This window comes from Schistocerca nitens, chromosome 10 (assembly GCF_023898315.1).
Source record: "Schistocerca nitens isolate TAMUIC-IGC-003100 chromosome 10, iqSchNite1.1, whole genome shotgun sequence".
Classification (NCBI taxonomy): domain Eukaryota; kingdom Metazoa; phylum Arthropoda; class Insecta; order Orthoptera; family Acrididae; genus Schistocerca; species Schistocerca nitens.
The window spans coordinates 38585805-38606273 of NC_064623.1; the positions used below are offsets into that span (position 1 = coordinate 38585805).

Consider the following 20469-nt stretch of genomic DNA (forward strand, 5'->3'; position numbering starts at 1 on the left):
CACTGGGGCGGCGGTTCTGCATGCTGTTCTAGCCTAAGCCTTGAAAGTCACAATAGCAATGAAGCGATACTACTGTATTTTCGGCCTTGTTACTCATCGTCAGCAACCAATGCCTTATTGCCAGATGGGGATGGCAGTAGCTAATGCACGTCCCGCTGGGACGGTGGTTCAGCGGGCTGCTCGAGTGTAAGCCTTGAAAGTTGCAATAATAATAAAATAGTATTGCTGATACTTTCTGGCAGATTAAAACTGTGTGCCGGACCGAGACTCGAGCTCGGGACCTTTGCCTTCCGCAGGCAAGTTTGGAAGGTAGGAGACGAGGTACTGGCAGAAGTAAAGCTGAGGACGGGGCTTGGGTAGCGCAGTTGGTAGAGCACTTACCCGCGAAAGGCAAAGGTCCGGAGTTCGACTCTCGGTCCGACACACAGTTTTAATCTGCCAGGAAGTTTCATATCAGCGCACACTCCGCTGCAGAGTGAAAATCTCATTCTGAAGTTTCGGCCTAGCTACTAATCGTCAGCAGCCTATGCCTTAATGCCAGATGGGGAGGGCGGCAGCTGATCTTGCCCAAGCCTTGGGTGTCAGAGTAATAATAAAGCAGTATTACTGAAGTTTCGGCATCGCTACTCATCGTCAGGAGCCTGTGTCTTATTGCCAGAAGGGGGGGGGGGCGGCAGCCGGTGCAAGTCTCACTCATCTAGCCTAATCCTTGGAAGTCACCGTGATAATAAAGCAGTATTTCTGAAGTTTCGGCCTCGTTACTCATCGTCAGCAGCTTATGCCTTATTGCCAGATGGGGAGGGCGCAGCTGATCTAGCCTAAGCCGTGGGTGTCACAGTAATAATAAAGCAGTATTTCTGAAGTTTCGGCATCCCTACTCATCGTCAGGAGCCTATGTCTTATAGCCAGATTGGGAGCCGGCCAAGTGGCCGAGCGGTTCTACCTGCTACAGTCTGGAACCGCGCGACCGCTACGTTTGCAGGTTCGAATCCTGACTCGGGCATGGATGTGTGTGGTGTCCTTAGGTTAGTTAGGTTTAAGTAGTTCTAAGTTCTAGGGGCTGATAACCTCAGAAGTCCCATAGTGCTCAGAGCCATTTGAACCATTTGAACCAGATGGGGAGGGAGGCAGGCGGTGCAAGTCTCGCTGATCTAGCCTAAGCCATGGAGGTCGCATTAATAATAAAACAGTATTGCTAAAGTTTCGGCCTCGTTACATATCGTCAGCAGCCTGTGCCTTATTGCCAGATGGGGAGGGCGCAGCTGATCTAGCCTAAGCCTTGTGTGTCACAGTAATAATAAAGCAGTATTTCTGAAGTTGCGGCATCAATACTCATCGTCAGGAGCCTATGCCTTACTGCCAGATGGGGAGAGCGCAGCTGATCTAGCCTAAGCCTTGGGTGTCACAGTAATAATAAAGCAGTATTCCTGAAGTTTCGGCATCCCTACTCATCGTCAGGAGCCTATGCCTTATTGCCAGATGGGGAGGGCGGCAGGCAGTGCAAGTCTCGGTGATCTAGCCTAAGCCATGGAAGTCACAGTAATAATAAAGCAGTATTGCTGAAGTTTCGGCCTCGTTACTCATCGGCAGCTGCCTATGTCTTCTTGCCAGATGGAGAGGGTGGTGGCTGATACACGTCCAGCTGGGGCGGTGCTTCTACGGGCTGTTCTAGTGTAAGCCTAGAAAGCCGCAATAATAATAAAACAGTATTGCTGAAGTTTCGGCCTCGTTACTCATCGTCAGCAGCCTATGCCTTATTGCCAGATGGGGAGGGCGGCAGCTGATCTAGCCTAAGCCTTGGGTGTCACAGTAATAATAAAGCAGTGTTAATGAAGTTTCGGCATCCCTGTAACCGTCAGGGGCCTACGACTTATTGCCAGATGGGGAGTGCGGCGGCCCGCTGCGACGGCGGTTCGACATCGCGTGACCGGAATCCGCGTCGCGCCCCAGCGTTTTTTGCACGTTTCTCCCGTTGCCGCAGGCCGTAGGAGTGAGTGATATATCCTTGCGGGCGAATTGGCGCGACGGTCTCGCCTTTCACCCCGTCCTGTGCCGTGGCGCGGCGTCCAGCTCTGTGAAAGGATACGGCGCGCTCGTCCGGTCTCGCGAAACTCTGGCCGGTATATATAGCCAGGCCGGGCCGCTCGCAAACATCAGTCCGCCACCACCAGTGACAGCAACACCTTACCTCACAGCCAACATGAAGGTCCTGGTGAGTAAACAGTCGCGGAATTCTAGCGTTCTCGTAGGTTGTGGTGTACCCGCCGACCAGTATCGGACGGCCAGAATTCCTTGTCATGCAGCAAAACCTGTACCGTACTATCTAACATATATGGGTATAGATGCCAACAAAAGTAGCTGCAATTCATCAGGTTATTTAGACTGATTAGTGACTGACTTGTCGCAGGGTACGGCAGGTTGTTTGGGACACAGTTCTCGACTATCACAGATAGCCTAGTTTCTCCCCAGTGGTCATCTTGGGACCAATTCTACCAACGCTACACGTTGCCCGTGCGGATATACATTAATGTAGCGTTACAAATTTCACAAATGATTACTTACCTAGCCGGCCTTGTGGCCGAGCGGTTCTAGGCGCTTCAGTCCGGAGCCCCGCTACTGCTACGTTCGCAGGTTCGAATCCTGCCTCGGGCACGGATGTGTGTGCTGTCCTTAGGTTAGTTAGGTTTATGTAGTTCTAAGTCTAGGGCGCTGATGATCTCAGATGTTAAGTTCCATAATGCTCAGGCCCATTTGAACCATTTTATTACTTACCTACGAGGAAGAAGCAAAATACGTAGCCTGATCTGCTACAGACTGTCTCTCCTATAGTTGGTTGGGGCATTTTCTATGCAGATATTTGCAATTTCGTTTTTCCTTCTTGTGCCTAGTGTCAGCCCAAACAAATTCTGCTTATCACGTCTTCCATACGACGCCCAGCGTCGACGGAATGAGTCGGTCTGTTTCCCGTTTCAAACAAAATTATTTTTGAAACGAAATCTTGCCTGCCCATTCGAGCGCTACTAGATTAATCTAGTGCGATATTCCCTTCACCGAAATGTATTAACAGGAACAGCAAAACTCGATAAATATTCAGTACTTCATCAGTGACTGAACAAGAGGCTTCTGCGTGGCTGTAGCATTACCGTCGCTGTTGGAGTAATGATTATTCTTCGTGTTTTACTGCCCCTGTTAACACTTATCGATAAACAAAGATTAATTTTGAACTGCACTCTCGAATGGCAGGTAAAATTCCACATCAAAAATCGTTTCGTGTGTAACGGGAAACAAACCGATGCCTTCCTCCATCGACGCTGGACGTCGCATGAAAGCAGTGATGATCAGTATTGTTTTGGTCTCACTCCAGCTGCATGTTGCAAAAACTAAATTGCACATATCTGCCGAAAAACACAGAAAATGCGCTTGACAACTCTTAGGAGAGACACACTGTGTAAGTAATAGCTAATTAGCTGCAAATGGGCGAAAATGTACCAGTAATTTTCTCTTGGTCCTGTGAGTACTTACAAATACATTCAAGTCCCTTAAATAGGTAATACTTCAACATCTAGGGATATGAAATGCAAGAAAGTCTAGCCGTTGTTGAATCAAATGGCAGGATTTGGTTTATAAGGAAACTAGAAAGTTGTTGAAACTTCCTGGCAGGTTAAAACTGTGTGCCGGGCCGAGACTCGAACTCGGGACCTTTGCCTTTCGCGGGCAAATGCTCTACCATCTGAGCTACCTAAGCACGTCTCACGTCCCCTCCTCACAGCTTAACTTCTGCCAGTACCCCGTCTCCTACTTCCCAAACTTTACAGAAGCTATTTCGTAGGAGAGCTTCTGTAAAGTTTGGAAGGTAGGAGACGAGGTACTGGCAGAAGTTAAGCTGTGAGGAGGGGACGTGAGACGTGCGTAGGTAGCTCAGATGGTAGAGCATTTGCCCGCGAAAGGCAAAGGTCCCGAGTTCGAGTCTCGGTCCGGCACACAGTTTTAACCTGCCAGGAAGTTTCATATCAACGCACACTCCGCTGCAGAGTGAAAATCTCATTCTAGAAAACTGATGTTCGCATATTAAAACAGATATCTTATGGCTGACTTCTCTCACGGAGAATATTTTTATGAGAGTCAACAGTAGATGGCAATCATATGCAAATAAGGGCTTGTTGAACAGCAGAATGGTTTCGTCTAATGACGCTGAAATGTAAGTTTTCCAAAAATGTCATGTCTGGCAAAAGAAATATCAACGAATTTTGAAGATTAAACCTTTAAAGAGGGAACTTACATGTAGAAAGAAAGGTCGCGGGATTGGTTATTGGTTCATACACACCAGTGGATATACTCGGAATAGCTGCGCTGACAGACAGAGCAGCCGGCCGAAGTGGCCGTGCGGTTAAAGGCGCTGCAGTCTGGAACCGCAAGACCGCTACGGTCGCAGGTTCGAATCCTGCCTCGGGCATGGATGTTTGTGATGTCCTTAGGTTAGTTAGGTTTAACTAGTTCTAAGTTCTATGGGACTAATGACCTCAGAAGTTGAGTCCCATAGTGCTCAGAGCCATTTGAACCATTTGAACCACAGACAGAGCAATTAAGACACCACCTACCTCCACAAAATAACGAATTTTCTAGACTGACGTTTGGCTGATGCACCTAGAAGTAACGAGGAAGCTACCAATATTCCTCTAAAGTATATATTAATTATACATATCAGAGAGGCATAAAACCTGTCAGTCCCCCTAATTCTTCATTGGCCGATGTAGCAGAAAGTATATGTAACATGTGGAAAAATGAAAAGTATCCTCTTCCATGCACTTCACAGAGATTTGGAGGATGTAGATGTAAGGGCGACAGTGGAAGAGCACTACGTGGAGAGCATGTCTGGTTTTAAAAAGTGCGTTGTCTTCGAGAAACAGGCTCGCAATGCTAAAACTTTTGACATTTTTTTCATAGAACGTAGCAATACTTGGATGCGGTCTGTTTACAATGTTTCAACTTCTATTTCGAAGGAAGAGACGAGGCAAAGATAGACACGGAATTGAGAACCAGCTGTAAATTTTTTGTTGCCGTGTGTTACATTTTGTTTGTACTAGATCTCAATGTTCAGTAGACAATAATATCATTAGAGATTGAACACCGTGCAGACACAATCGGGGAATATATTTTCCCACTGTCTCGTTGACTGAAACTCAGTGGTATTCACTTGCAGTGATACACACAGCCCATGAAAATCCTAAGCTTGATAGCTCTTAGTATTTAAAATAGCTCTTCGTTCTTCGTCTTCAGTTCTAATTTCTCCGCCTTTTCCACCTAATATATTACCCTCTCTATAGCTTACTCCGACGTTTCTCAGAATTTAGGACATCCATCACCATTTTACAGTGTCAAACGCAGATTCTAGGTTGACAAATCCTCTGAACATGTCTATATTTCTTCATCTTACTTCCTTTATCTTCCATAAAGCCAACCTGATCGTTACCTATCATTTCCCTATTCTTATGTTCCATTCTTCCGTGTATTGTTCACTGTCAACAGCTTGGATGCATGAGCTGTAAAGTATGAGTCCACCAGATTTCTCTCGCTTTGCTATCTCAGTCATTTCAGACAAGCACGGAGTGTTAACAATAGAGCGCTCCTATGTGCACGCCGTCGTCACACATTATTGCACATGCGGCGTTATTCAGGGAAAAGCACCGTGCGATTTCTTTGCATCAACGTCAGTCCGTACCACAGAAATCGAAATAGATACGCAGACATCACTCAAGGGAAAGCAACGCCCTGTCAAGTAATATGTAGTCTGAGTTTGGTACTTTTGATGTGTGCAGTGCTTGTACGGAGCTTTCTTGGAATATTGTCATCGGTATCGGACACACATTCATGCGAAGAAAGAGCGTTATTCAGGGTAAGCGTTGCATAACTGTTTTGAAACACAGCGCTAGGCTCACTGCAGGTTATATAAACTCGTGCAGTCGCTGAGTTGCCGTAATACTAGTAACGTAGCAACAGTAAACACTTGCTTCAGTGAGAGTAACTGGTGTACACTGAGCGAGATAAAAAGAGGCGAAGAGTGGACGATGTTTGTAGGCTCCCTCCCAGGCGTATTCGGAAAGTAATGTCCGATTAGGGGCGAATTGGAAACCACTGTGAAAATCCGATGGAACTTCGCACAGACGTGTCGGGCAGTGTCGATTCGTTTCACGTCGCTCTATTCAGTCCAGAGCGCAAAGTGATCACACAGAAATGCCTAAAACAACAGTGTCTCCCGCCAAGTATGTGGATCTACATCTACATCTACATTTATACTCCGCAAGCCACCCAACGGTGTGTGGCGGAGGGCACTTTACGTGCCACTGTCATTACCTCCCTTTCCTGTTCCAGTCGCGTATGGTTCGCGGGAAGAACGACTGTCTGAAAGCCTCCGTGCGCGCTCTAATCTCCCTAATTTTACATTCGTGATCTCCTCGGGAGGTATAAGTAGGGCGAAGCAATATATTCGATACCTCATCCAGAAACGCACCCTCTCGAAACCTGGCGAGCAAGCTACACCGCGATGCAGAGCGCCTCTCTTGCAGAGTCTGCCACTTGAGTGTATTAAACATCTCCGTAACGCTATCACGGTTGCCAAATAAACCTGTGACGAAACGCGCCGCTCTTCTTTGGATCTTCTCTATCTCCTCCGTCAACCCTATCTGGTACGGATCCCACACTGATGAGCAATACTAAAGTATAGGTCGAACGAGTGTTTTGTAAGCCACCTCCTTTGTTGATGGACTACATTTTCTAAGCACTCTCCCAATGAATCTCAACCTGGTACCCGCCTTACCAACAATTAATTTTATATGATCATTCCACTTCAAACGTTCCGCACGCATACTCCCAGATATTTTACAGAAGTAACTGCTACCAGTGTTTGTTCCGCTATCATATAATCATACAATAAAGGATCCTTCTTTCTATGTATTCTTTCTACTGTATGTATTCTTTCTATGTATTCTCTCTGGTGAGAGATTTCGTCTGAAGCTATGCAGCCCACATAACATAAATGTCAAGCGTTTCTTTCTTCAAGACAATTTTCAGCCGCATTCTGAAGGGGGCAATGAAGACGCTCCTGCAGCGTTTTCGATGGGAACTGTTTCTTCACCCACAACACAGGCCTTAATTGGCTCCCTCTGTTGTTCATCTCTGCCCACATGAACCGCTGGCTACGAAGACAACATTTTGGCACAAACAACGAAAATCAGACCAGTGTTGAGAATTGACGGAAAGCACAGGCGGCTGCTTTCTGTGAAAGACAAATGTCTAAGTTAGAGTGGCGATTATTCAGAGAGGCAGCTGCAAGGGGTAGCTAACTGTTGCGAATAAAAAAATCTTTGATAATCACTGCGGTTTTCATTTTGTGACCGATGGGGCCTTACTTTCCGAAGAGCCCTCATATGTTGATCTTTCTTCGTTGCAATAATTGCCTTTGCGGATATGGGATATGTTTAAGGGATGGTTAATAGACAGAACACGATTCGTAAGAAACCAGTCAGTGTTGCCTAAATCGAAAACTTGTGTCTTTTCGATACAAAGTCCCTCAATTTTAAGTGAAAAAGGCTGTTTTGCATTCACTTTTTTTATTGACTTGGTACTCAGCACACTTCCTCACAATGAACAGACCGAAGCGTCACCATATTAAAACCTGAATTTAGTTCCCCCGATTTGAATGCGCGCCACGGTTCGAATTGCGCGCCACAGCCTGCTAACCAATCAGAAGCAGCGCAGCGACTAAGTCCCGCTCAAGGTCACCCGCCTAGCGAGCAACCGAGGCGCTCAGCCACAATGTTTTAAGAGAATATTGTTTTTAATTTTTTTTAAAAAAAAATCTCACGGGATAGATAAGGATGGTTCTCGGGTAGGACAAACTTTATTGTCTGTAATATAACATACAGTCACAATTAATCTTTATTTTAGAATTTCCAATACCAACTTTAGCCCAGATAAACAAGTATTCATCTGCATTCAATTTCTTCTTCCTTCTAGTACTCAACACAAATGGCATACTTGGAACAAGTGTACCATACGGCTGTTTAGCCAAAAGTCCTGTTGTCTCTGCTATACTCCATGTCTTCCATGTAAGAATATTTGCATCTGGAAATGCTTCAAGGCCACCATAATCGCAATGATTGCCCCACACAACTGCAAGTGTAAGCCATGTACTACCTCCAAACACGGCTTGTACATCACATGTAAAATTCAAACGTAGTACACGAAATACGTTTGGACCTCCAATTAGTTGTTGTTTATTGAACTGTCCAGCAAGATCAATGTCTATCGCCTTCAAAGCACGATAAACAGGAACGCTGCGCCGCCAGCGACGACGGTAACCACGTCGCCCAGGCATTGCTGTGGCACGTTAATACAGGTAATGCATTATTGCTTTTTCCGTCCGCCCCGATAGCTGAGTGTTCAGCGTGACGGATTGCCGTCGGACGGGCCCGGGTTCAATTCCCGGCTGGGTCGGGCATTTTCTCCGTTCAGGGACTGGGTTTGTGTTGTCTTCATCATCATTTCACCCCCAACCGGCGCGCAGGTCGCCCAATGTGGTGTCGGATGTAATAAGACCTGCACCAAGGCGGCCGGACCTGCCCCGCAAGGGGCCTCCCGGCCAATGACGCCAAACGCTCATTTCCATTACATTGCTTTTCCAAATTGAACTATCGCATTATATACTGATGTGACAAAGTTATGTAATAGCTACAGATATATGGCTCTTAACAGCTGAGGTCATCAGTCCCCTAGAACTTAGAACTACTTAAACATAACTAACCTAAGGACACCACACACATCCATGTCCGGGGCAGGATTCGAACCTGCGACCGTAGCGGTCGCGCGGTTCCGGACTGAAGCGCCTAGAACCGCTCGGCCACCCCGGCCAGCGCTACAGATATACAGACGGCCAAAGGGATGAAACGGCACTGCATTAGTCATTTGTACTCGGGTAACGCATGTGAGAAGTTTTCCGACATGATTGTGGCTGCACGACGGGAAGTTAACAGACTTTGAACGTGGAAGGATAGTTGGAGCTAGACGCATCGGACATTCCATTTCGTAAATCGCTGGGGAATTAAATATTCCGTTATCCACAGTGTCAAGAGTGTATCGAGAATACCAGATTTCGGGGGTTACCTCTCACCACGGTCAACGCACTGGCCGACGGCATTCACTTAACTACCGAGAGCAGCGGCGTTTGTGTAGTGTTGTCAAAGCTTACAGACAAGCATCACTGCAGAAATCAATGTGGGACATACTACGGAAGTCTCCATTAGGACAGTGTGGCGAAATTTGGTATGGCAGCAGACGACCGACGCGAATGCCTTTGTTAACTGCATGTCTGCAGTGCCTCTCCAGAGCTTGTGACCATATCCGTTGGACTTTAGAAGACTGCTGCAGAACCTGCTCAGATGAGTCCCGCCTTCAGTTGGTAAGAGCTGGTGGCTTACAGTGTGGTAACTCCCCCCCCCCCTCCCCCCCACGAGTCCAAGGACCCAAGTTGTCAACAATACACTGTGCAAGCTGGAGGTGGCTCTATAATGGCGTGGGCTGTGTTTACATGGAATGGACTGGCTCCTCTACTTTAACACAATCGACAACTGATTGGAAATGTTTTATATTTCGCAACTAGGAGACCATTTGCAGCTATTCATGGACTTCATGTTCCCAAACAACGACGGAATTTTTATGGATGACAGAGCGCCATGTTACAGCGCCACAACTGTTCGTGATTCGTTCGAAGAACATTTTGGACAGTTTGCCCACCCAGATCTCACGACATGAATCGCATGGAACATTTACGGAACATAATTGAGAGGTCGGTTCGTGCACAAACCCTGCACCGACAACACGTCCGCCTTTATGGACGGCTTTAGAGGTAGCATGAGTCAATATTTCTGCAATGAACGACCTATTAAGTCCATGTCGCGTAGAGTTGCTACTCTATGCAGGACAACAAGAGGTCTGACACGATATTACGAGGTATCGCATGACTTTAGTTACCTAAGTGTAGCAGTGGACGGTGGCTTTAAGAATGGCTACTGACCGACTATGACAATACGGATTTGTGTCGGGGTATCGTGTGTGACTACGCGCATCCTCCTCAGATAAACCGATTAATCACTCACGGTTGCCATGTAAATCGACGGAAATCTTCTGAACTCATATTTTAGCAACATCTAAAAACTCTTCATCTATTTATGGTACATACAGCCGTTACATGCGGAAACTAAACAACAGTGCCATTGCGTCGTGTAAAGACGCTTCAAAGGCAACGCTTCGGCGCTTCTGAACGAAACAGCAAAGCAATGCCTTCTGCTGCATAAGGCGCAGTCAACTTCAAAATGACCGAAATGCGTAAGGCCACTATTGGCTACTTCATATACCGCGCTCGGTAAAATGATTTAAGGTGCAGAAACCAATCTAGCTGAGACATCAGAATGCCCATAGAATCGCGACTAAAAGTCGCCATTCAAGGGCTACAAGAAGTAGAGTGTCAGACCATTACGTATCCGTACCTTAGCGGGTAAAAACGGAATCCTTATAGGATCCCTTTGTACTTCGCCCCTCTATCTGTTTTTCATTCTCACTGGCCCCTTCTTTCTCAGGAAAAATTTAAGCTTGTACGTCAATGCACTCAAAAGTTACGGCCATTTACGTCACATATTTCAATACTTACAAACTCACTCATCAAACCTACTGATACTTCCCGTTGATCTAGAATAATGAAATCTGCCAAGAAGCAATGTTTCATAGTACAGGTAAAGGGGAAAAAATCCGAAAACGGTCAATTTTTAAGTATATATATATATATATATATATATATATATATATATATATATATATATATATATAGTTTTGTGGCAATTCTTGTCCATCCATCTCTCCATGTTAAGACCCCTTATTCTCAGGAACGGCTAGAAGTATTGAGAATTTTTGTCGGGAACTAAGGTCAACGGTCCCTTGTCTGTGTGAAAAATAAGCTTCTAAGTCATTGCAATCGAAAGAGACGTCCATATATGTCACATATTTTGTAACTCGTAAACTCATTCCTAAAAGTCTATAGATGCAGTATGTAAATACATATCGGTAGCGGCGGTCTAGCGATAAAGCGCGTGCCTAGAAACCGAGAGGTCGCGGGATCGAATCTCCGCCGGACGGCTGATTTTTCGTTTTAACCCGGCCTTCACCTCTCAACGATGTGAGGGGTCGCGAGAAACAACAAGTGGTTCGAGTTCCACGTTAAACTGTGAGACCTCTTGCACCAGTTGAATAACTGGGGTGAGCTAGGGATACGCAAGTCACCGTAGTGGGGTCCGACAGAAAGACTTGCACCAGGTGACTGAACCACACGAAATTATTCTCTATTAACGTAGTCATGTTTTTACGGAACCCTCAGTCCACATTTCCAATTCCCATCAGTCCGGATTTTCTTTCATGTCATCAGTAAGCTGATTAGTTTGATACGTCCTCTCTTGTACCAAACCCCATCGCCTCAGGGTAGCGCTTACATCCAACACTTTCGAGTTTTTCTATGATACATTACAGTCTCTGTCTTTCGTCTGATACCACGGAAGTTGTTCCCTGATGTCTTAACACACACACACACACACACACACACACACACACACACACACACAAATGATCTGAGCACTATGGGACTTAACTGCTGAGGTCATCAGTCCCCTAGAACTTAGAACTACTTAAACCTAACTAACCTAAGCACACCACGCACATCCATGCCCGAGGCAGGATTCGAACCTGCGACCGTAGCGGTCGCGCGTTTCCAGACTGTAGCGCCTAGAACCGCTCGGCCACTCCGGCCGGCTCTTAACGCACATCCCGTCATCCTGTCCATTCTTAATGTTTTGCGCATTTAATTTAGTTGCAACAGGGTCCACAGTACTAATAAAATTCTTGAAAGAAATAAGGTTCCTGGATCGGCTGTTTTCCTCTCCTCCACTACTCTACACCTCCTCAATTCCTACGACTGCGCATTCTTTTCTTCACACGTCTGTAACAATCACATCAGAATTGCTACGATTGTGTTCTTCTCCGTTTTTCTAGCCACATAAAGTTAAAACGTGTGGGTGTAGCAGTGGTAATCATAGACTCCTTCAGCAAAATAATTCCGATAGTGTCAAATATTTTCATGTATTAATGGACAAGTTTCTGCGCTTGTGCGGAACATTACGTCCGAGACCGCAAGCCAAGCAGTAAAAGCGATTAAAAAATTATAAAAAATCTTAAATTACAGTTCTGAACGAAATTCTTTTAGGTATTAGGCGCCGCACTGAACCAACTACGGAATTTGTCGAGGTTTCGACCGCCTTTGCACCGGTCCTTCTCAGGGCGGTTAAATTACAATGCACAAGCTTTGATACATAGGGCATCCGCAACTGAGAGAAATGATAATTAATTTAGAGAGATCCGCTTCAGTTGTACACACTGATCTCTCTAAATTAATTAAATTACAGTGGTTGAATGCGGATTAAGAGCACGATTATCCCTAATAAGTTTCTGACGCATCGTTCACCGCTAACAATTTTCTGTGTAGTTTATTCACGTCCACTTCGTTCTCTATCAGGGTACACTTACGGATCGGATAAATTCTTAAATATCCCTGTGTGGTTCGTTGATTCAGCGCCTCAAGTATAAATGCTCAGACTAAGCGCTTTCAGAAAAATGCGGACGCATGACCCGGGCGTAAGAAGCCAGCTGTGCAGAGTCTGGAAATATGGAGCTGCTTCCAGCGCTCATAAAACGGAAACCACTTTCTAAACCAACGGGCAAGTCCCAGAGAAAACAACGGAAGTCGAGGTAATAACCAATCCCTATCCCCCATCCCCCTTCTTTTCATGCTATAGTCCTGTCCTCCCCTCCCCCCCGCCCTCCCCCTTACTCAACCGTCGGCCGCTGCCACAGGAAAGCAAACAGCTGAACGTGACGTAAGAGCGAGCTACTTGCCTTGGGCTGTCTGCTAGAGTTACCAGGCCATCCGCATTTCCGTCTTCCTTGAAATCGGTCAGCAGTGTGACTTGCGCCACGTTTAAAAGTTACCAATTTACTTTATTTTTTATTTCTATACATTTACCGAACGTCACTCCAGATTTGTGGCTAGGTTCAGGACTTCCTTCCAAATGAAACTCGGCAGATCGTCTTAACAGAACGAAATCGACGGATTTAAAGGTAATTTCGGGGCTACCTTAACGGAGTATTACAGGGATGCTATTGCTAACAATATACAGGGCGATTCCGTAATGAGAAACTTTCAGAGATGACAGAGAATGCTGTCTGGAAACGACTGGTTAGGAAGTTAAAAGCGAAAATCGTTCTTATATCTCTGGCAGTGTTAAACATCTACTGGTACTGTTGTTGTTAAGCATCTGTCAAAGCAGTAAATAGACCAAAAAAGAAAAAACAGTGTAGTAAACATGGGCTCTACAATGCATACCTGAAGATCTATGAGCATTTGTTCATCTTAGCTACTGTGAAACACATCTCTGCTTCTGATCAAATGAACGTAGCTTTGAAACCGCGCATTTTAGAGTGCATATTTACTGTGCTTTTTTTTCTTGTTTTGGTTCACACTACCTCCTCCAAAAATTTGGGAATCAAAGTTATTGCCGTAGAAAAGATGTGTTTCACAGTATCGAAAACGAACAACTGCTCATAGCTCTTATAGTACGTATTTTAGAGCTGATACTTACTAGATAGATTTTTTTTGTTTCATATTATCCGCCTATGAATGTTGTGTGTCCTAAAATCTTAGCACGACGTACCGCTGTCATAGGAAGACCGGCGGAAGATGGAGATTGGTGCACAGGCTTGAACCTGAATTGAATGTAAATAATGAAGGTATTGAGCTTAATTAGGCGAAAATATCAAAGACTGATTGATTACACTTTTGATGACAAGTCACTTTAAACAGTAACAAAGATAAAATATTGCGCAGTAACAAGCTGGTGCGACTCAAAATGAAACTACCACATGAAACAGATAAAAGGGAAGGTAGACACCAGGCTGAGATTTATTGGATGAAAAGGAAATGAAATACATCTCTGAAACAAGTGGTTCATGAAACGCATGTTTGACCGATTCTTGACTGTTACTCAGCAGCCTGTGACCACTACCAAATAAGACTAATAGGAAAGGACATATCTAAAATTGGCAATCGCAGAGGTTGGAAAGGAAAAAAAAAAGGTACAAGGAAGGTAAATGCGAAGAAACCGTGGGTAACAGAAGAAATACTTCAGTTGATCAATGAAGGAAGAAAATACAATAATGTTCAGGGACATTCAGGAATACAGAAATACAGCTTACTTATGAATGAAATGAATAAAAAGTGCAGGGAAGCTAACGCAAAATGGCTGCATGGAAAACGTGAAGAAATCGAAAAATAAATGATTGTTGGAAGGACGGACTAAGATGGAATTAACTGCAAGGATGGTATTATTAAAAGTGCAATGGGAATTCCACTCTTAAATTCAGAGGAGAGAGAGGATATGTGAAAAGAATACGTTGAAGGCCTCTATGAGGGGGAGAGCATGTCTGAAGATGAAACTTCCTGGCAGATTAAAACTGTGTGCTGGACCGAGACTCGAACTCTGGACCTTTGCCTTTCGCGGGCAAGCGCTCTACCAACTGAGCTACCCAGCTTTACTTCTGCCAGTACATCATCTCCTACCTTCCAAACTTTACAGAAGCTCTCCTGCGAAACTTGCAGAACTAGCACTCCAGAAAGAAAGGAGTTGGTAGAGCGCTTGCCCGCGAAAGGCAAAGGTCCCGACTTCGAGTCGGTCCGGCACACAGTTTTAATCTGCCAGGAAGTTTCATATCAGCGCACACTCCGCTGCAGAGTGAAAATCGGCAGCTTGTTGAGCATGAGCGAATCGGCAGCTTCTACTCCGGAGTAGCGTTTTCGGACAGCGAGACGATCATTCTGATCGGCAGTTCTCTTCTGGCCGTTTCTTGCTGTCGAAACCGAGCTGGCTGGGGAAAGCCCGTAGCCCGCTGGACTGGTATCACTCGTAGCCATCCTCCGTGTTTGAGGAGCACAGGAAATAGCACGCTATCCCCATAGCAACCTTTACCTCGAATTGTTCAATGGAATCCCAGAGTGTGGCTTCGGGACCCCCCTGAGAATCGAAATACGTAGGGGAAGACTAGCACCAGAATCCAGCCGTTAGTCATCCTGAAGAGAAAAGCTGCAAAGTGTGTCGAAACGTCGCTATTGTAGTTATTGTTAAGAGTCTCATACTCAAAATAGTTTTATGGGAATGCAGGTATTCTCGACCAGTTTCACTGACCTAACCGTGTCGGGTTATGAGACTAGTCGTTGTGTGGTATTGTCGCAGCGTTTCGACGAATTTCGTACTCGTCATCTTCAGGGGGCGTCACCACTTCACTTGAAGATGACGTGTAGGAACTCGTGGAAACGTTGCGAGATCGCTGTGCCATACTTGGCTAATAACCCACCAAGAAAATGATTTTGTCAAATTGACTCTTGCCTTGGAATGCTACGAACTTATACATATGCTTTCCTGGACATATAACTGAGCTACCAACAACTTTGCCTTTGTTCCCAGGCTATTGTAGTGCTGGCTCTGGCCACCGTGGCGTTTGCTGAGGAGGAGAAGAAGCAGGAGAAGCGAGGTCTGCTGGGCCTGGGATACGGAGGCTACGGAGGATACGGAGGATACGGAGGCTACGGAGGCTACGGACACGGCCTGGCCCTGGCTGCCGCCCCCGCAGCCATCGCCGCCCCCGCCATCGCTCACGCCCCCGCTGTCGCCGTCGCCCCTGCCATTGCCCACGCCCCCGCTGCCGTCTCCACCGTCTCGCAGGTACGTACCCTCCGCTATCTACCACTAGCGCCTAAGTTTCGATACTCGTGGGCACCACTCTACCGGGTATTCCAGACATACAGGGTGATACAAACTGACATGGCACATCAGGCATAATACAATACAAGAATCAGTAACCGGGGGTCGCAAACACCACGAGAGTACGCTACGGTCACAATAGGGTGTTGCTGTAGAAACACGGGCGGAGAGCACGGAGACCGTCCCCATTCACGCTGTCAAAGTGTTGGCAGTAACATGGCTACCTATACGTACCGCCAAATGGCTGAGCTGCATCTGACTTATGGCGCGGCCAACTGCAATGGACGAGAATCTCTGCGAAATATCACGATAGAAAGCTGCCGTGTCACACATTCTTGGTCACCCCGCATCGCCGATTGTGCGAAACCGGCTCGTTCCATGCGCACAAGCCGGACGCTGGTCACCAACAGACATCACCGACAGTTAACAAAGGAAGAAAGCGTTTCTGGAAAAGGTGTAGCGTACGCCGTCAACAAGTACACGAGTTGCATCCCGCGCTACTGATATCCTACAACCCTCCATCTGGTGCATTATGCATGACGAAGGGCTGCACCCATTTTATTTCAAGTGCATCCAGACATTGCAACCAGCGGACTACAACCAGTGTATGGGATTTGTGCGGCGGTTTCTGCAGAAATCCACTGCAGACCGAAGCTTCACAGTGAATGTCCTCTTCATCGGTGAGGCTGCATTGTCACTCGTGGATGTGATGAAACATCACGACCTCCATACGTAGGCAGATTTGAACCGACTGCTAACACATACTCATGTCTCAGAACGCTAATTTACCCTTAACGTATGGACTGGCATCGTCGGAGATGTTTATTGGGGCAGTATATTCTCCCGGACCGTATTCCAACGAGAGGTTCTGAATGATGTTCTCATATTTTTTCGTCGACGCATTCGATTTCAGCACGATGGAGCGCCGCGGACTGCAGCAGAGAAGTAAGGGCACGTCTGCAGGCAACCTTTCCCGTCCGCTGAACAGGTCGCGGTGGCCCAGTCCCATGACCACCAAGATCACGCGATCTGTCCCCAGTCGATTCGTTCCTGTGTGTGTGTGTGTTTGGGGGAGGGGGGTTATGTGTATGAAACACCTGTTACCTCGTACATCGCCGGAGGATCTAGTGGGCGGAATTGTTGCAACAGCAGGATGTCTTCGAGATACACCAAGTATCCTTGTGAGGGTGCACCGTTCAATGCAGCGTCGATGTCAGTCGTGTCTCGATGGATCTGAACAAAACTCTGATGACCTGCTGTATTGGGCGAGCATTTGTAGCATATCAGTAAACAACTGCCACACTATGTAATAGTCCTGGATGGCCTTTGTGATCCCATTTTCCTATGTGAATCCTATCCTTGTATGCTCGATGTGCTCTGGCAGTTCGTAAACATTTTCTTACCATCTCACTTGCCCGGCACGCCACCAGGCAACAATGAATGTTGCAGCGGGCAATGGTCATAACGTTTTGATTATTAAAAGACACATTGTTTCAAAATGAAAGTACAGATTTTAATGCTTTGTAGCATTCACTATATTGAATGTACAACTATAACCAATACATCAAATGAAAGAGTAATTCAAACAGTTTGTCTTACAAGCGTTGGATGTGAGCACCTTTAGTCAGTCACACATCGAGTCAACGGACGGATTCTTACCAAAGCTTGATCATTGTGTCTAGAGTAATTGTTGCAACAATGGTGTTTCTAGAGTTGGGTAGATAATCTGGCACATAAACATCATCCTTTGTGGAATCCCCCCCCCTCCCCAAAAAACAATTAAACTCGCATGGCCTCAGACCTAGTGTGAACGTGGAGATCATTAAAAGCACGTTGTCATTCTGCCCGCCATTTGCTACCAATCCAGCGGTCGGGTATAACGTCCTTTAGTCAGTGGCATAGTAAGTTACGCCAGCGAAGTGGAGCACGACCTTGCTGCCAAATAAAATTCCGTGATTCAACTCCTTCCAACTAACGAAAGAGCCCATCGAGATAAGAAACATCAGTTGCAGTTGCTTTACCGAGGCAGAAAGGCCCATGAACTTGCCACTGGGATATGCATCGAGAAAAATTCAATTTAGAGCAGTCTCGTTGCAACTATTTAATCCCATGGGGATTTTATGCCACACATTTTATGTTCACATTTTCACTTAAGTGAAGTGTCAGTTCATCACTGAAGACGACACGGTCCAGAAAATCTTCATCCTAATGCAGCAACATTTCGTTTGCAAAGTTGGCATTTAAACTGCAGTCTGTAGGCTTTAGAGCTTGTAACAACTACAAACGATAGTGATGTAGTTGTAAGGGTCCCCTTGAAAATGACCACACAGCCGTGAGTGGAATTGCTAATTCACGACTACCATTACGAACTGATTTCTTGCGGCTACAGGTCAATGACTCTCACTCGTTCAAGACGTTCTGCAGTCACTATTGGTCGTTCAGTACTCTTTCCTTTGCGTAAAGGTCAACAAAACTGTTCCAGTTGCTCATTTATTTGAAGTATTGTGTATAATTTTAAGCTCAATGTAATAAATCTTGAAACACATATATTCATTTTGAAATGCCATGTATTTCATAGCGCTATCTATCTATATCGGATCCCGCTCCAGCTACTGCCAGGTCTGGGTGCTGACGAGTCCCCTCCATTTGGCTCGGTCCTCCCACCACTTTACTTCCTCCACTTGCTGCCAGGTCACACCTCTCTTTCTACAGATATTCTCACTCCCATTTTCCACCATGTTCTTGGGCGCCCTCTAGGTCTTTTTCCATCCATCTTTAGTTCTTCCATAATTTTGGGGAGTCTCTGCCCACACATCCTCTTAACATGCCCGTACCATCTTAATTCTTTTTTTCAATTTCTTCTCTCATACTTTCTTGTTTAAGGTCCTTTCTGATATTTACGTTCCTTACTCCGTCCATTCTTGCTTTTCCCTTAACTGCTCTGACAAATTTCATTTCTCTTGCTTGCAGTCTGCTCCAGTCCCTTTCTGTCACTGTCCATTTTTGTCCTCCATGGGCGCCAATAGGGGAGTAGTAACTCTTATAAATAAGGAGTTTTGCTTTTTCTGAAACTTCCAAATCAGGTGTTTTATTGTTTGGTGCAAATTGCCTCCCTTCTGTAAGCTCCTATTAATCTCGTTGGTTATTCTTCCATCACTAGATATTTACTCCCTAAATAAGTAAAACTGCCTACCACTTTGAGGGGTTCTCCATTCAAAGTAATATTTCCGTTCATCCCTTTGTCTCTTCCAAATACCATTACTTCACACTTATCTTTATTTATTTTTAATCCATACCTTTTCATTATTTCCTTCCACGCATCAAGTAACTGTTCATCTACCTCTTTATCGCCCCATATTACCGTATCATCTGCAAATATCATCTTTTTGTCTTTTACTACATCTTTAACTGCCCTCCATCACAACATTAAAAGTGTAGGAGATAGAATACTTCCTTGTTTAAGTCCTTCTCTTATTTCGAAGTATTCAGAGTTCCCCAATGATGTTCTAATTCTACAATTGTGTCCTTTGTACATTGTCTTTATTACATTAATGTATCCGTCTTCTATATCTTTTTTCTTCATTTTCGTCATTAGATATAAATCATATTTAACTTTAAGCTTAATCAGGATTACTTTTCTGAACAGTCAGCTGGTGTCACTGTGCCGATTATGCTCTAGGATGGTACGGTAGCCTTGTAAGAACTATTTTCTGTGCAGTGCACAGTTTGCATCCAACCCTGCTGTAATTGGTGTTGCCCTGCTTGTGGTTACAGGTGAGCTACGGCACCACCCACTACGCCCCCGCCGTGGCTAAGGTGGCCGTCGCCGCCCCCGCGGTCGCCGCCCCCGTGGCAGTCGCCGCCCCCGCCATCGCTGCCGCCCCCGCCATCGGCCTGGGCTACGGCCACGGTCTGGGTCTGGGCTACGGACACGGACTGGGTCTGGGATACGCCGCCGCCCCCGCCATCAGCCTGGGATACGGAGGATACGGACACGGTCTGGGATATGGTGGTTACGGATACGGACACCATTAGGGCCTTACGGTGCGCCAACACCATGACACGGCTTCCACAGCCACGACCATCGCCAAGCACCATCGTCCATCACTGCTCCCATCGAAACTGCACCTCACCCTCGAATTTCATGTGACACCACCAGAAAGTCAATAAAAACATTACTGTGATTAATCATCAAATTTTGGGTTTACATTTCTTTCCTAACCCACCATTTCTTTCCTAACCCACCCTGTTATCCTGCAACGGCTCCTACATATTGTTCAAAGGATCACAGTCAATCAACATCTAAATCCAGACATCCAGTCATCATTCAGCGTCAGTAAGGAGAGGGTGAGTTAAAAAGTCTGGAACATATTATTCACACACTGTCAGCCAGGGAGCTGTGGCCAAAGAACTACAACACCTACAAACTGTTACTGAAACTGAAAAACTGGATTTCTATCCGCATCCAGTAACGCCTGTGGGCTATGGACGACACGGCGGCCGGTCAGTATCATTGGGCCTTCATGGCCTATTCGAGTGTTTAGTTTAGTTTATTAGAAGT

At 45.8% G+C, this 20469-nt stretch overlaps 1 protein-coding gene across 1 annotated transcript; it reads left to right on the forward strand.

Moving 5' to 3' along the window:
* Positions 1-2040: 2040 nt before the first annotated feature.
* Positions 2041-20104, forward strand: LOC126210147 (cuticle protein 64-like). The gene is made up of 3 exons (XM_049939297.1): positions 2041-2212; positions 15612-15869; positions 19683-20104. The coding sequence occupies exons 1-3, from the start codon at positions 2201-2203 to the stop codon at positions 19941-19943; spliced, it is 531 nt and encodes a 176-aa protein (XP_049795254.1). The 5' UTR covers positions 2041-2200; the 3' UTR covers positions 19944-20104.
* The last annotated feature ends 365 nt before the right edge of the window (positions 20105-20469 follow it).

Bases quoted from the DNA above. Each gene is read 5' to 3' on its own strand.
- LOC126210147 (XM_049939297.1), top strand. The intron at 15,870-19,682 runs GTACGTACCCTC...TTGTGGTTACAG, and splicing joins CCGTCTCCACCGTCTCGCAG to GTGAGCTACGGCACCACCCA.